A 14,434-nucleotide genomic window follows, 5' to 3' on the forward strand; every position below is an offset into this window, starting at 1 on the left:
GGCAAGTCATTTAAACACCAGCTGCCTCAGGTTTCTCATCTGTAAAATGAGCTGTAAATAGATATGGCAAACCACTCTAGTGTCTCTGCCAAGAAAATTCTAAATGGGATCACAGAGAATTGGACACTACTGAAAAACAACTTAACTACAACCACAATTTCATTATGTCAGTGGTACTTATTTTTCTTTTTTTTTTCTTTTTTTTTTTTTTTTTTTTTTTGCCTTCTCTAAAAGTAATGTCACATTTAGCAAGGAATAATATGCAGAATGTTCCTTATACAAAGCATTGAAGAGGCAGAATTAAAAATTAGGTTCCCTACCCTAAGGAAGTTCATAATCCACATAGGAAAGACAAAACATACAGAAATAAACATTCTGGTAGCACTGAGTAGAAAATATTTTAAAGTATGAACTAAATCACGTATGAATGTATTTAGCTGTCCAGAAAAAGGAACTGTTGGAATGAGTGAATTTTGAATCAAGTTTTAAAAGAAATGACTGACATTTATGGCAAGAGAAAAGATACTCTTTTTGTCATGCTAGAGTATCATAAGCAAAAGCATTGAGATAGATGATATCTAATTGAATATGGGGCAAAAGGACTTTGTATGAAGATTAATGAGTGTTGGCAGTTTAGATTTATTGGCCAAGTCAAATGATTGAAGGTGTTAACAGTATGATGAGGAATTCAGATTCTCTTTTTTTAATTTGTTTGTTTATATGCTTATTTTAACACACGTTGCTTTATAAATCATGTTGAGAGAGAAAAATCAGAGCACAATTGATTGGGAGACATAAAAAAACAGAAAAAAGAAGTGAATAGAGCATGTGTTGATTTACATACAGCTTCCTTAGTTCTTTTTATGCCATGCAGATGGCATTTTCTGTCCAAAGTCTATTGGGATTCCTTTGGATCACTGAACCACTAAGAACCAAGTCTTTCATAGATGATCATTGCACCTTCTTGCTGTGTGATATACAATGTATTCCTGATTCTGCTTGTTCCACTCAGCATCAGTACATGTAAATCATGTAAATCCATTAATTTCATATAACAGGAATTCATATTCAACATAAATACTAAGGGGCCATTGTTGATTCTTGAACAAATGAAAACTGTTTCAAAAGTGATGTTTGAAAAGGATTTGTTCAGCCAAAGAATGGATTGCAAAAAGGAAAAACCAAAACCTTCAATAAGTACAATATACTCTTCACTAATTAGAGATACAATAGTGGCAATCTCAAATAAAGTCTGGCTTTTGTATATTTTGGGGCAACTTTACTCCATATACCAGTAATGAACCTGCCCCCCTTGTTAGATTTGTGAAAGAAACTAAAACATTAGCATTTATTTTCCAGAGATCAGCTATATATATAGAAACTATTACAAGAGCAAGAACATAATATAATAAAATATAAATGAGTATCCATTTACCTTTTGGTATATTTGGCCATATCCCAAGGGATATAAACAATAGAATGTTCAGGAGGCAAAAATTGATTGAGGTAAGTAACAGCAGCAACAAGTTCTTCACTCAGAATTCTTTCATGCTTTCTTTTTTCACGTTCCTGTATTAAAATTTTTTTTAATTTCTTAACATTGTATTTATCTTATATCAGAAGCAGAGGTTTTAAAATATTTGTTAGCTTACATAATTTAAAAGTCATAAGGCTAAGCTTATCTACTAAAACCTTAGGTCTGAGTGAATTAAGTCACTGGTAAATGGCTTACATTATTTGGAAAACCCCAAAGAAATTAACATAATAAATTGAAATGATCTAAGCTTAATCTGAAGTCATGAATAAACACACTGTTTAAAGATATCACCTTTTGCTCTGGGATAGTACTAGAGCAGAGAGAAGCAGAAGCTTCAACAATCATCTACTTTAGGACCCTACTCAAAATCCTATACCTCGTCAGACCAAAATTTCATTCATAGGCCACTACAACTATTCCAAAGGTATATCTCTCACTATTAGATTATAAACTCCTTGAAAGCAGAAATTACCTCAACTTTGTATTCGTATTCCCACTAACTAGCAAAGTGTCTGATATATATGCTTTTTTTACTCATCCATTTCCTGTTAGTTTTTTTCTTCTTTTCCTTTCTTCATATACTTTTTCCTTCTCTCCTTCCTTCCTTTGTTCCTACAGCTTTCAGACCCATTTCTAACAGACCTACCTTAAATAATTTAAAAGATGATTCAAATCAAAATTCCTCAAATGAAAAAAGTGCTTCCAAATGTAGGGAAAAGTAAACATTTAGCCCCATCACACTGAAAGCAAGTCTAGAATTCATAACAGCTTAGTTTTCAAGGTTAATGAATTAAGTTACCTAAATACAATATAAAAGAAAAATTTTACGGATTTTTTTACTCAAGTAAACCAAGTTGTCATCTACAGGGATTTGGCAAGAAATATAAGAAAAGAACAGTGCTAATAACTATACTAAATTACCAAAAAAGATGACTCTAAATCAAAAGTTAACAATAATGTGCAAAAGAAAACTGTGAAATAGCAAACAGGAAGACCTTGCTACCTGTCCTGCTACTTCCTGATACAAGGCTATATGACAGCACTTTTGGACTATAATATGCATATATATCCAACAACATCTATATTTTAAGTCACAATAAAATTATATACATATATACGTATATATACATATTACATATGTGGATTGATTTTTTTTTCCTATAAGGTCCTTTAAATTAATAAGAAAAGATTTTAAGGAATTAAAAGATAAAGCTCCACTCAATCTTACCATTTACTAATTCTGTGACCTTGGAAAAGTATCTTTATGTCTCTTTTACAAAATGAAGTTAGACTAGGTGGCCTCTAAAGCAATACTTCTCAGGATTCTTTACACTCTTTTTTTTTTCTGAGGCTTTACATACTTAAAAGTTTTTGAGGACTCCAAAGAATTTTTATGCTTGAGTTATATCTATTGATACTTACCATCCTGGAAATTAAAATTGATAAAATCCAAACTATTTGTCAATTCATTTGAAAATCATAATGACCTTAACATATGTTAGTATATTTTTATAAGAATAAACTTTCCAAACCAAAAAAAAATTAGTAAGAAGAATCACACTGTTCTATAATTTTTGCAAATATTTTTAATGTCTGAATTAATAGATAACAGATAGATTCTCTTATCTGCTTCTGTATTCAATCTGCTGCAATATATGAAATAAAATCTAGCTTCATACAAATAGGTAGTTCGGAAAAAGAAGGAATATTTCAATAGGCAAATAATATGTTAGTGTTATTTTGAAAACAGTTTTAATATCACAGAATCACTGAAAGGGTCTTGGGGACTTCCAGGAACCACTTTGAAAACTGGTGTTCTATGGTACCTTCTAGCAATAAAATTATGATCCTGATAATCATATTTTAACATAATTTTAACATAACATAATTAACAAAATCTTCATACTTTTCTTATTAAACAGCACCTAAAATCCACATTTCCAAAAAAAAAAAAAGCCAAAAACATTATTCATAAATTTCTAATTTTAAGTAATTACAGATTTTCTGTTACTGCTATTCATATAGCACAAAGACATTTTGACTCTTTCATTACAAGATTAAAAGGTCTTTCTGAAATGAACCAAATTTACCCTCTGATACATAGGAACCAATGTCTCTTTAAAAAAAAAAAAATACTGTCTAAATTACCACTAAAGAGCAATTTATTCCCAAATGCATAATCACCATGTTACTACCTCTGTGTTATGAATAGCAAAAGAATAATGTAACAAGTATAGTTTTTAAAATCTACTGATCTTTTTTAACCTTCAAAAAATTTACACATGAGATTTTGGAGAAACCACTCTAATAATTATATATCAGACATTAATTTTTAATGTATTACAGTGACAGAGAGAATAAAACCTAACATCCTAAAAGTAAATCTCCATATTGCCATAGATTTTTAGTGACACTTAAGAGAACTCTGTAAAATATAAACAATGATTCATTTATCAAGTACTTGTAAATAATGGTAGATCTGTGTCATAATGATATCTTTTGAAATCTGATGCTATAAATACAAGATGAGATTTTTTTTTATTTAATGTGGTTAAAATTCTAAAATGTTTCACTACATTTCTCAAAAGGGTTTCATAATTACAATTCTCACTGAATTCTTTGTTTATTATCAAAAAATGTTGGTTATTAGACTAATCTTCAATTTTAATATTAAAAAGCCTAGTAGAAAAAAGGAATTCTCAAGACACTCTAACCCAAAATGATAGAAAAACAGCTACCTGATGTGCAAATACTAATTTTGATAAATTCAATTTCAGACACAACAGAATCATAGAATCAAAGCAGCAACAATAGTCTTCCTTTATTCAACACTGTCTGAGGTTATTAGAAATTTATGAATAGATGGGAATAAACTAAAGCTCCTATTACAGATTTTCACAATATTAACATATACTATTATCTATGTCCTGTTTCTTTGACCTGTGGCCTAAAACAAATGCTTATAGATAACATATTTGGATTTGATACCACTTGATCCCCATAACGTCTTATGAATAATTAGGGAAACTTTAATAAAAAAAAGGCAAATAGACTAGAGATGTTAATGATACCAACACATTTAATTCTGCTTGCTGTCCCTGACATATACCTCTATTTTCATTTCCTAAAATCTGCCTTGTGATTCTACTCTGATAAAGCCTTAGATTCCTAAGATTTAACTCTATACCAACCTAGCAACTAAACCTACTTTGCTTTTTATCTTCCTATAAGATCTTGTAGTTCAGAACTGTCAAACACAAAGCCTATGGCAATCTAAAACAAATTAAAATGTAATTGGAAAATATCAACAAAATAACTGAAAATAGAATATAACATAGATAACATTAACTTGTGGTTTTCTAAGTTAATATGTGACCTGCTGGGATTTATATATATATATATATATATATATATATATATATATATATATATATTTTTTTTTTTTTACATGGATTAGAAGTCCCATTTCTATTGGAAGTTAACTCTAGTGTTGTAAGCTCTTAGTGGTATGTCTATATTTCAAGAAATATCTGTGACAGTTTCACTTTCCTGTCTCCTTAACCCAGTTGTCTTTGGCCTCTAATTAGGTGAGCAAAGGTAGAATATACTACAGGCTAGAATAACTTCCTATATTTTATTTTTCCCAGGGAGCAGCCTATGGAGATCAAGTAGAAATTTAATCTGTACGTATCCAAACAAAGGGATTAATGGGACAAGCCTAGGTAAAGAAATCAGAAAAACCTGACCACTAGCTTTTCCATAAAGAGCCTCTTCTTATCTTCTTGAGTTGAGGCTATCTAAAGTCAGGAACCTAACAGGTCAGAGATTAAATACAAAGGAGAAAGGGAGATTGAACTGGTATCATGCTGGTAGGTTTTGCCAAGCTAAAACATTCCATTCTGGAGAATAAAAGAAAAATGTGCAGTAGATCCTCAGGACCAAAGAAAAGATCACTAAACTTATTTAGATTACATAATATAATACCATGCCATACCTTCACTAGATTTAAGATGATAATAGGGGAGCCAAACCTCTGGAACATCTGGTCAAAGTGCAGAGCAGCTATATGGGCAAATGGATCTGCTTGATCCACTGAGAAAAATAAAATAATGCAAACAAATTCATTTGTTAAAATCAAGTCTTTTTTTCATTATCTATTTCTAAAAAAAAAAAAAAAAAGTTTTTAAGGAAATAGCATTCATCTTGAAATTATTTGAATGTGGTTCCTAAATACCCATAAAGAAAGATTGATATAAATAGCATTCTGAAGCTAAATAATTTCAAAATTCTCCAAGTATAAATTGATTTCATGCACATATTTATATATCAGATTGTCTGCTATCTCGGGAAGGCGGGAGATAAAGAGAAAGAGGGAGAAAAATTTGCAACACATAGTCTTACAAAAACAAATGCTGAAAACTATCTTTACATATATTTAGAAAATAAAATACTATTAAATTTTTTTAAAAATGAAATTCATTTCTCAAAAACATTTTTAAAAGAAAAAAAAAATTCATGTGGTATGTGTTGTGTGTGTGTATGGCAAAGTTCTCTGTTCTAATCAATAAACATTTCTCTTAGAGAAAAGAGGCAATTGTCACAGTGAAAAATGAGAGTCAGAAGACCAAGGTTCTAAACTGAGTTCTGTTATAAATTAACTGTGTGACCCCCAAATAAGTTAATTCACAATGGGACTTGTTTTTCTTCTCTATAAAATGTCATGGGTAGCCTAGATCAGGGTTTCCTAAAATTTTTCCACTCATAACTCATTTTCACCCAAAACATTTTTATGTGATGCCCAGATATTATAAAAATATTATAAAATATTTTATAAAAATATAATTATAAATTATATAATATACCTTATATATAATTATAAAATATAATATAAAATAATATAAAACAGATATATAAATCAAACATTATTGATAATAAATTATAATTTTATGATCCCCACATTCAGCTACTAGAGCCCATACAGGGGTCAAAAAACCACAGTTTAAGAAGCTGGGGCCTAAATAAAAGATTCTTGCTCTTTTTAAGTCAAGGACCTCTTGGTGGTATGAATCCTATAGATCCCTTCTCAGGATTGTGTTTTTAATTACATAATATAAAATATTACAAAGAAAATCAATTATATTGAAATACAGTTATCAAAATGTTTTCAAAACAAATTCATGAACCCCATGTATAAATAAGGTTCTCTTTTATAGCATCTCTTCTTATAAAATGGGTGTTAAAAACATAACTAATTAACCATAAATTAACATTTCTAAAAAATAAAATGCAGTCATCACTTAATGACTGTCTATATTATTCTATAATCTATAAATACCACTACCTTAATCAAATGAACATATTTATATACAAGAAGTAAAGTAGTAGACAGGGAATATTTGCAATCAGAAGATCCAAATCCAAATAAAAGGGCTACCCATCAAATGGGAAATGGCTAAATAGCTGTGCAATATAATTGTAATGGAATATTACTGTGCTATAAGAAATGACAAACAGGATGATTTTAAAAAAACTCAAAAACTTACATGAACTGATGCTTAATGAAATAAACAGAACCAGAAAAAGGGAACTGAAAAGAGTGAAAAAGGGAAGAGAGATAAAGGCATCTGGTGGAACACTGTAGACAATATTGGGAAAGTAAAGAGTACAGCCTGGGGAGAATTGAAGACAAGGTTATTCTAAGCCTCTGAAATGGAGGTCTGGGAGGAATCAGAGAAATGGCAAGGGTAGAGGACACTCCACTTTGTGCATTTCACTGTAAGAAGATTTCTGGGGCATTGCAAAGATTTACTATCCATGGTAGACAAGAATAGTAAGTACAGAAGCTGGAACTTAGATTTGGATATTATTCTTTAAATTTTTTTTTAATTTAAAATTTTGAGTTCCAAATTCTTTTTTTTTTTCAGCTCCCTTTTTTGTGTTGTCTTTACTTAGAGTTCAAGCTCCTTGAAGGAAGGAATATCTTTTTTCTACTTGTATTTGTATTCTCAAAAATTAGAAATGTGTCACTTGTATTTATATTCTCAGAATTTAGAAATGTCTGACACATACTAAGTACTTAATAAATGCTTGTTTAGACTTAATTTGTCAACGTGGCCTGGCCACAATGTAGGCATGACCTGTCACTTAGTTTCTCTGACCTTTAGTTTCCTCATCTATAAAATGAGAATAATAAACTTTGCACTACCTATCTCATAGACTTGCTGTGAAAGAAGCAATTTGTAAAGCATACAGTACATAAATTATCCTCTATTCTATATTACAAAGATCTATTTTAAGAATTAAAATGGCTTAAAACCCTTCCATTTACACAGATAAAGAAATCCTAAAATAATCAAAAATATTTACTAATTTGGAATTTTAAACTAAGATAATTTTTTCAATTAAAGAAGGCTTCATGCCTATGTCATTTTAAAACTATAAGTTTTTTTTTAATCTTTGTTCACGTCATTTCTTCAGTCATGTTCAACTCTCTGTGACCCCATTTAGGGTTTTGCTGACAATGTGCTGGAGTGATTTACCATTCCCTTCTCCAGCTAATTTAACAGATAAAAAACAGGATAAAAGATCTAAGTGACTTGCTCAGGGACAAATAGCTAATAAACATCTGAGCCCACATTTGAACTCTGATCTTCCTCTCTCCAAGCCTGGCATTCCATCCAACGTACCACCAGGCTGCTTTTTTAAAACTAGGCCTTCACTAATATGCCACATTAGATAGGGAACAATCATTCAAATTATTGCTTAAAAGTATTTTCCACATACATGTAATTGGAGGCTTAGGCATCATAGTTGAAATATCTTGAGACCAATATAAGGGGACAGATCCTCTAACTTGCACATAAGAGGAATAGCTTCCTGCTGTAAATGACATTACAGAAGCATCGCAGAGTATCTGTTCAGTTTCTACTTCGTTAGCAACATCACCCTGAAAAAAAAAAAAAAAAAAAAAAACACACAGACACACATTGAAAACACAAAAACACAAATATGTAGCTAAGTTATAATGCCTGCCAACAGAAATATCTTGAAAATAAAAAATATATCCAATATAAAATAAGAATATAAGTCAGAATGTAAGCTTTGAAAGGAAGTTTTCACAGGAAAATAATTTTTTAAAAAACAGGAGATTAAAGAAAACAAAAAATCAAATTAAAATTAGTCAATAAAACAAGTACTAGATGAAAAATATTTAAAGAAATACAAACTTATAATTCAACTGATTGAAATTTTTAAAAAATTATTATAAACTAAACCAAAAGGCAGAATATCAAAAATCAAAATCTAAACTGAGGGAGAAAAAGCCAAGAGAGAGACCAAATATATTGTCAGTAGCTTCCTTTTGGCAGAGAAATGAAAAAGAAATGGTACTTTTCACTCTTAAAGACATTAATATCATTTCTATCTGCTTATGTTATAAAAATAGATGATGCAAAACTTATTTAACCCATTTCAGAAGATATCTTTCTGGCATTTCAAAAACTAAATTCTTGAAAATAATGATTGTTGGTTTAAGCCAGATTTTAAAAAATCAAACTGTCAATATATACTTGCCCACTTAGCCATTCACTTTTCCATACTCAACTGGCTTTAACACAAGTGGTAGTGCAGAGGCGGAAGGTGACAAAGCATGTATGGTGAATTATAAAAAGGTGGTATTCCTCCCTCTTGTGGCTAACTCCTGAGACTACATAATTTAGAGAAGAAAAAGGATAAGTGTTTCCATCTGCCTCGGGCAGATTTACTAATTACCAAACATGTTATTCCCAGAATGAGTATTTCCCCCTGCCTGCCCCATTTTTATAAGTAGCTATTTCCATTTCTGTATTATCCATATCCTTCTTTCCCCATTATGATATTTCAGCTGATAATATCTTTTATCATCCAGGAAATACATGATCATAAAAGGAAGGCCAGTCATGTAGCAAGAGAAACAACAGATGGGTGTTAAAAAACCTACATGGAAGACAATGGGGTAGATCTTCCACGGAGTATTTAGGGAAAGGCAAAGAATCACTGGAAAACAGATTTAGAGCCCAAGGGACCTTGGCTCTGTTCCAGTCCACTCATTTTATAGATAAGGAACCAGAACCTAAAAAGATTATCTAAGTCATATAGGTAGTAAACAGCAGAGTTGGGATTTAAATCCAAATTCTATGATCCAAATATAAGAAACCTCCTTCTATCATACCATGTTGACATGGACAGGAAGCGTCCCAAATGAGAAGGCATAGAGAGGATGAAATCTGCAAAACAAGACTGAGGAACTATATCAATAAGATTAGGAAGCCATTCAAGCAATGAGATGGAGTCACTAGTCTTAAACATTACTCAAGGCCTGAGTCCCCAAGTAATAATGTAGATAATCTTTTTAAATGTTTAAAAGTTAACAATTTTCCTGCCAACTTTTACATAATCTGGAAGATTTTATATTATCTAATCAAGAAAGATATTCTCACAATCAATATCTGAAAACTCCATAAAGTTTTTACATATAAAACAGACATAAATAGCAAAAAGCCTACTTTTTTTCTTACCTCACAGTTTGCACCTCTCTTTAAAAAACGAGTTCCAGCAAATTTACTTGATCTTCTAGCTATCAAAGTAACATAAACTGGTCTGCCATAAATTAACAGCTCTGAGAAATCAAGTTCAAGTTCTTTAACACATATTATTGACAGGCAATATGATGTGAAATAATTCTTTTCTGACAAACACATTAAAATAATACACTTTTGGACTTGCTATACCTTTTCCCAAAGCAAAACCTATACTGTTTTCAGAAATTATGGCTTATTTTTTTCTCTCTACTTTTTGCTCCCCTACTTTTTCTTTCCTCTTTCCCTCCCTTCCTCCCTCTCCTTTTTATTGATTTTTGAAATTGTCTCTATCTCACTGAGGCTGGAAAGAAAGTAGCCACACAAGGGACCAATCTCAGTAACAAAGCACTGATCCGCTTCATTTTTGATGTGGGTTATTGTCCTTTCTTAAGCAGCCTGCTGATGCTGAGAGACTAACTATATATGGTGGCAAACGTCTTTCAAAGATACCACATTGGCTTAGTTTGCTGCAGTTTGTAAGTCCCAAACTCAGGAAATCAACTAGCTTCAATCTCACCAGGAGGAGGGATTATATAAGCATCTACCACCATGACAAGCAGCAAGTTCTCTTAATTCTTGTCTGAAAAAAAAATGAATTTGAACTTTCCAAAATAGCCAAAGTTACTGAGAGATAATTTCAATGCATAAGAGAAGAGATTATTAATGTTTTTGATCAAAAGTGAAATGTAACAGTAATAAAACTATCCTTATACATCTCATAAATTGTTTTCAAAGCCAAGTTCAAAATTGGAGTTTTTAAAAACATTTTGAGCAACAGCACATCACTGGAATAAATAAAGAGTCTTCCAAAGTGACATCTTTAAAAGATAATATTTATATATGATATGTAAACATTGGTGTGTTTTTTTAAATACTTCAAACAACTCATTATGGTTTCCCTTTTTATATAAAGTCCACTTATAGGCATTTAGCTATTGAAGGATTAATTCATGAATTCTATGATAATACAACCAACAAACTGAAGAAAAAAAAAATCTTAAGAAAACAACAATAGTCATCTAGATCTACACTGAAAAGGAAGCAGGTGACAGTGGAATAGATAGACTGTACAGTGCCCAAGAGCATGCCAGACAAGTAAAGAGTTTGATTCTGACCCTGGTTTTATCACTAAACAGCTATTTTATCTTGTAAATCATAAAACCTGTAGGTCTCACTTTCCTCCTCTATAAAATGGGGAGAGTAGAATAGATGCCTTGTAAGAGTCATGGCTCTAATAGTCTAGAATTTCTATCATGTCAAAATGACCCTTTTCTTAAATTTGTCTCTAGAGTACTAAATATATGGTAAAATGCAATAAGAAAAAATGAAAATTTACAATGATGGTGAAAAAGAAAGGCCTCACAAGACTTCATAAAATCCTATTTCAGTGTCTACAAATTACACACTTAGAGGTATTTTCAAAGTTTCTACCTAAAGTGATTCATTTAAAGCATTACAATACAAAATCATTTTCTCAAACTGTTTTCAGCATAACTCCAGAGTAAAATCAATGGAAGAAGAGTAAAATTAAATACTTAACAGAGGAAAATGGCCCATAAAACACATCAACACTCTAACCAGGACTCAACCTACCTCAAAAAAAGAGACAAGTTTTTCAAAGAAAACATTTTTCCTTACTGCATAACCTGAGTACAATCCTACAGTGCCTTACAATTTCTCACATCAATTCTTTTCTTTTCGCTCCTAGTGACTTCACCCTAGCCTCTCATCACTTTACATTTGCGCTGCTGCAAATGGATTCTAGTGTCTATGTTTTCTTTTTCCTCCTGTTTCAATCCATCCTACACATTTCTGTAGATTACTCTTCTTGAAACATTGCTTTACATATATCACCCTCTGCTTAAAAATTCTTAATAGAACTTCACTGACTACAGTTTTCTTAGCCTGACATTCAAGTCTTACCCCAATCTGGTCCTTATATTTTCATTTCTCCAATCCAATTTCCCATCGTCCCTGCATATAAGATCCTCAAGAGCAGCATGATAGCTGGATCCCTGAGATACTTTCAGGGGATCCATGAGGTCACAGTTCTATCTTAAAGATGATAATAAGGTATTATTTTAAACTCTTCTCTTTTCTAACTATTTATCTGCATAAGGCCAAATTTTCTTCACATGCTGCTACCAAAACAATATAAATAAGAGAATCCAGCTGGATTCTATTGAGCCGAACATTAGAGCTCTGCAAAAAAATAAAATATGTAAAGGGAAGCTAAGTGGCACAGTGAATAGAGCACCAGCCCTGAATTCAGGAGGACCTGAGTTCAAATCTGATCTCAGACACTTAACATTTCCTAGTTGTGTGACCCTGGCAAGTCATTTAACCTCACTGCCTCAGAAAAAAAAAAAAATAAATAAAATAAGGTAATGCTATTCTTTATCACAAAGTTTTTTTTAATGTCTTGGAAAATATAGCAATTTTTCATTTAAAAATATTATTTGTGTTTAACATATAGTGCGTTTACTACTGTCATTTTAAAATGAAAAAAAAATTTTACATTTACCAGTCAATATCTAATATAGTGAATATCAACATATACCCAGCATAAATAAAAATTTTTCTGGGGTCATCAGTAATTTTTAACAGTGTAAAGAGGCTTTATGACTAAATAGTTTGAAAACAATTTGCTCTCCAAAAATCTTTTACTATAGCGAAAATGATCCTCATGGTTCCACTTCTGTATCTTTATCTATTTCCCACTTGTCTCTGTTTAACCAAAATTTAATCTCATCCATGGAGTTTTCTCTTTTCTCTCAGAGATGTGGATTGAATGATTGCTCTGTTCTTTTAATTCTGTGATATTAACTACTTATGCCATTCTTTTGGTATTGAATATATGCTAACTTATGGTGATATTTATCTTCTTATATTTATACTGTTTCAGCCAGACTATAAATCTTTTGAAGGCTTGGATCATATCCAGTAAAATATAAGTTTGAGAACAGGAACTGTTTCTTTTTGTCTCTGTATCCTCAGCATTTAAAAGAGTGCCTAGTACATAGTAGGCACATAGTAGTAGATGAATTGAATTTTAAAATCTCTTTTGCATTTATGTATATTGCATTTAACCTCAGTAAATTTCCTGATAACCAATGCCTGACTGTGGATAAATAAATTACATATAGCACCTCCAGAATTTTATCCCAAAAAACGATAACTTGGAATACGACCCTTAAAGGATACTTGATTGTCCACAGAAACCATGAATGATATATAGTAGCCAATCACGATGGATAGTGTTTTTTATTATATCCAAAAGTTCACCGTTCCACACATACTTCATATAGGGCTCACTGCAAATCCCAAATACACCTAGAAAAATGAAAATGGATATCAGATAGGTAAAAGAAGTTAAGAGAAACTAAGTCCTTCAGCCTTTAAATTTATCTTTAGAATAAATTAGGTGATTGACATACTGACAATGGTACACAATATTAGGTCACCATCAATAAGAACAAGAGATGCCCAAGCAGGCTCCCTCATGCTGAGGTGAATTCAGGGAAAGTTGAACAGTGGGTCTGATTGTGCATGGTTGGACAATTTAGAAAAACAACAAGCATCTTCAATCATTTAGGAAGAAAGCTAAAAGAGTTTTTTACCAAGCTCCAAACCTTATTATTTCAATACCATGTAGTAAAGCCTCAGACCTCACTTCCTACTAGCCCCAGGGATTTCCATATCATCACCAAACATGTTAGGTTTCCAATGTTACTTACCCCCTTTAGTCTTCAAATCCTTAACTCAAATTCTGTTTGCTGGTTTTGGATAATTTGACAAGTCTGTACCACACACTTTCCCTATTCCCCCTCATCCAAAACTTTACAGCTTCACCTTCTTAATCCTCTAAGCCCCATCCCATCACTGTCAAACACATATTCTAGCCTGAGGAAGCTAACTAAAAGCTTGGAGGAACAGCATGATGTCTTTTATATATATATATTTGACTGTCATTAAAAGCCTATTTAAAAACCACGTTTAGGTATAGTGTAAAGAGAATGAAGAGATACAAGCCTGCTTTGCAAGAAATTTCAACTTAAAATAGTCAACAATGACATAGATACATTAAAAGTACAATTTGATAACTTTTTGAACATAGTTCTAAATTGCTCTCCAGAATGGCTGGATCCGTTCATAACTCCACCAACAATGTATTAGTGTCCCAGTTTTCCCACATCCCCTCCAACATTCATTCTTGTCTTTTCCTATCATCTTGGCCAATCTGAGAGGTGTGTACTGGTATCTCAGAGTTGATTAAGAG

General features: G+C 31.6%; 1 protein-coding gene across 1 annotated transcript in view; it reads right to left on the bottom strand.

The window, feature by feature from the left end:
- The window catches only part of FIG4 (FIG4 phosphoinositide 5-phosphatase), a 134,049-nt gene that overhangs the window by 75,309 nt on the left and 44,306 nt on the right, over nucleotides 1-14,434 (bottom strand). The window contains exons 7-11 of the mRNA XM_074310123.1: nucleotides 13,360-13,488; nucleotides 10,093-10,193; nucleotides 8,321-8,483; nucleotides 5,532-5,629; nucleotides 1,436-1,569 (exon numbers count right to left, since the gene is read on the bottom strand). Of these exons, the coding sequence (XP_074166224.1) occupies nucleotides 1,436-1,569; nucleotides 5,532-5,629; nucleotides 8,321-8,483; nucleotides 10,093-10,193; nucleotides 13,360-13,488 (625 nt within the window). The remainder of the gene's footprint in view (nucleotides 1-1,435; nucleotides 1,570-5,531; nucleotides 5,630-8,320; nucleotides 8,484-10,092; nucleotides 10,194-13,359; nucleotides 13,489-14,434) is intronic.

This window comes from Sminthopsis crassicaudata, chromosome 4 (assembly GCF_048593235.1).
Source record: "Sminthopsis crassicaudata isolate SCR6 chromosome 4, ASM4859323v1, whole genome shotgun sequence".
NCBI classification, from domain to species: domain Eukaryota; kingdom Metazoa; phylum Chordata; class Mammalia; order Dasyuromorphia; family Dasyuridae; genus Sminthopsis; species Sminthopsis crassicaudata.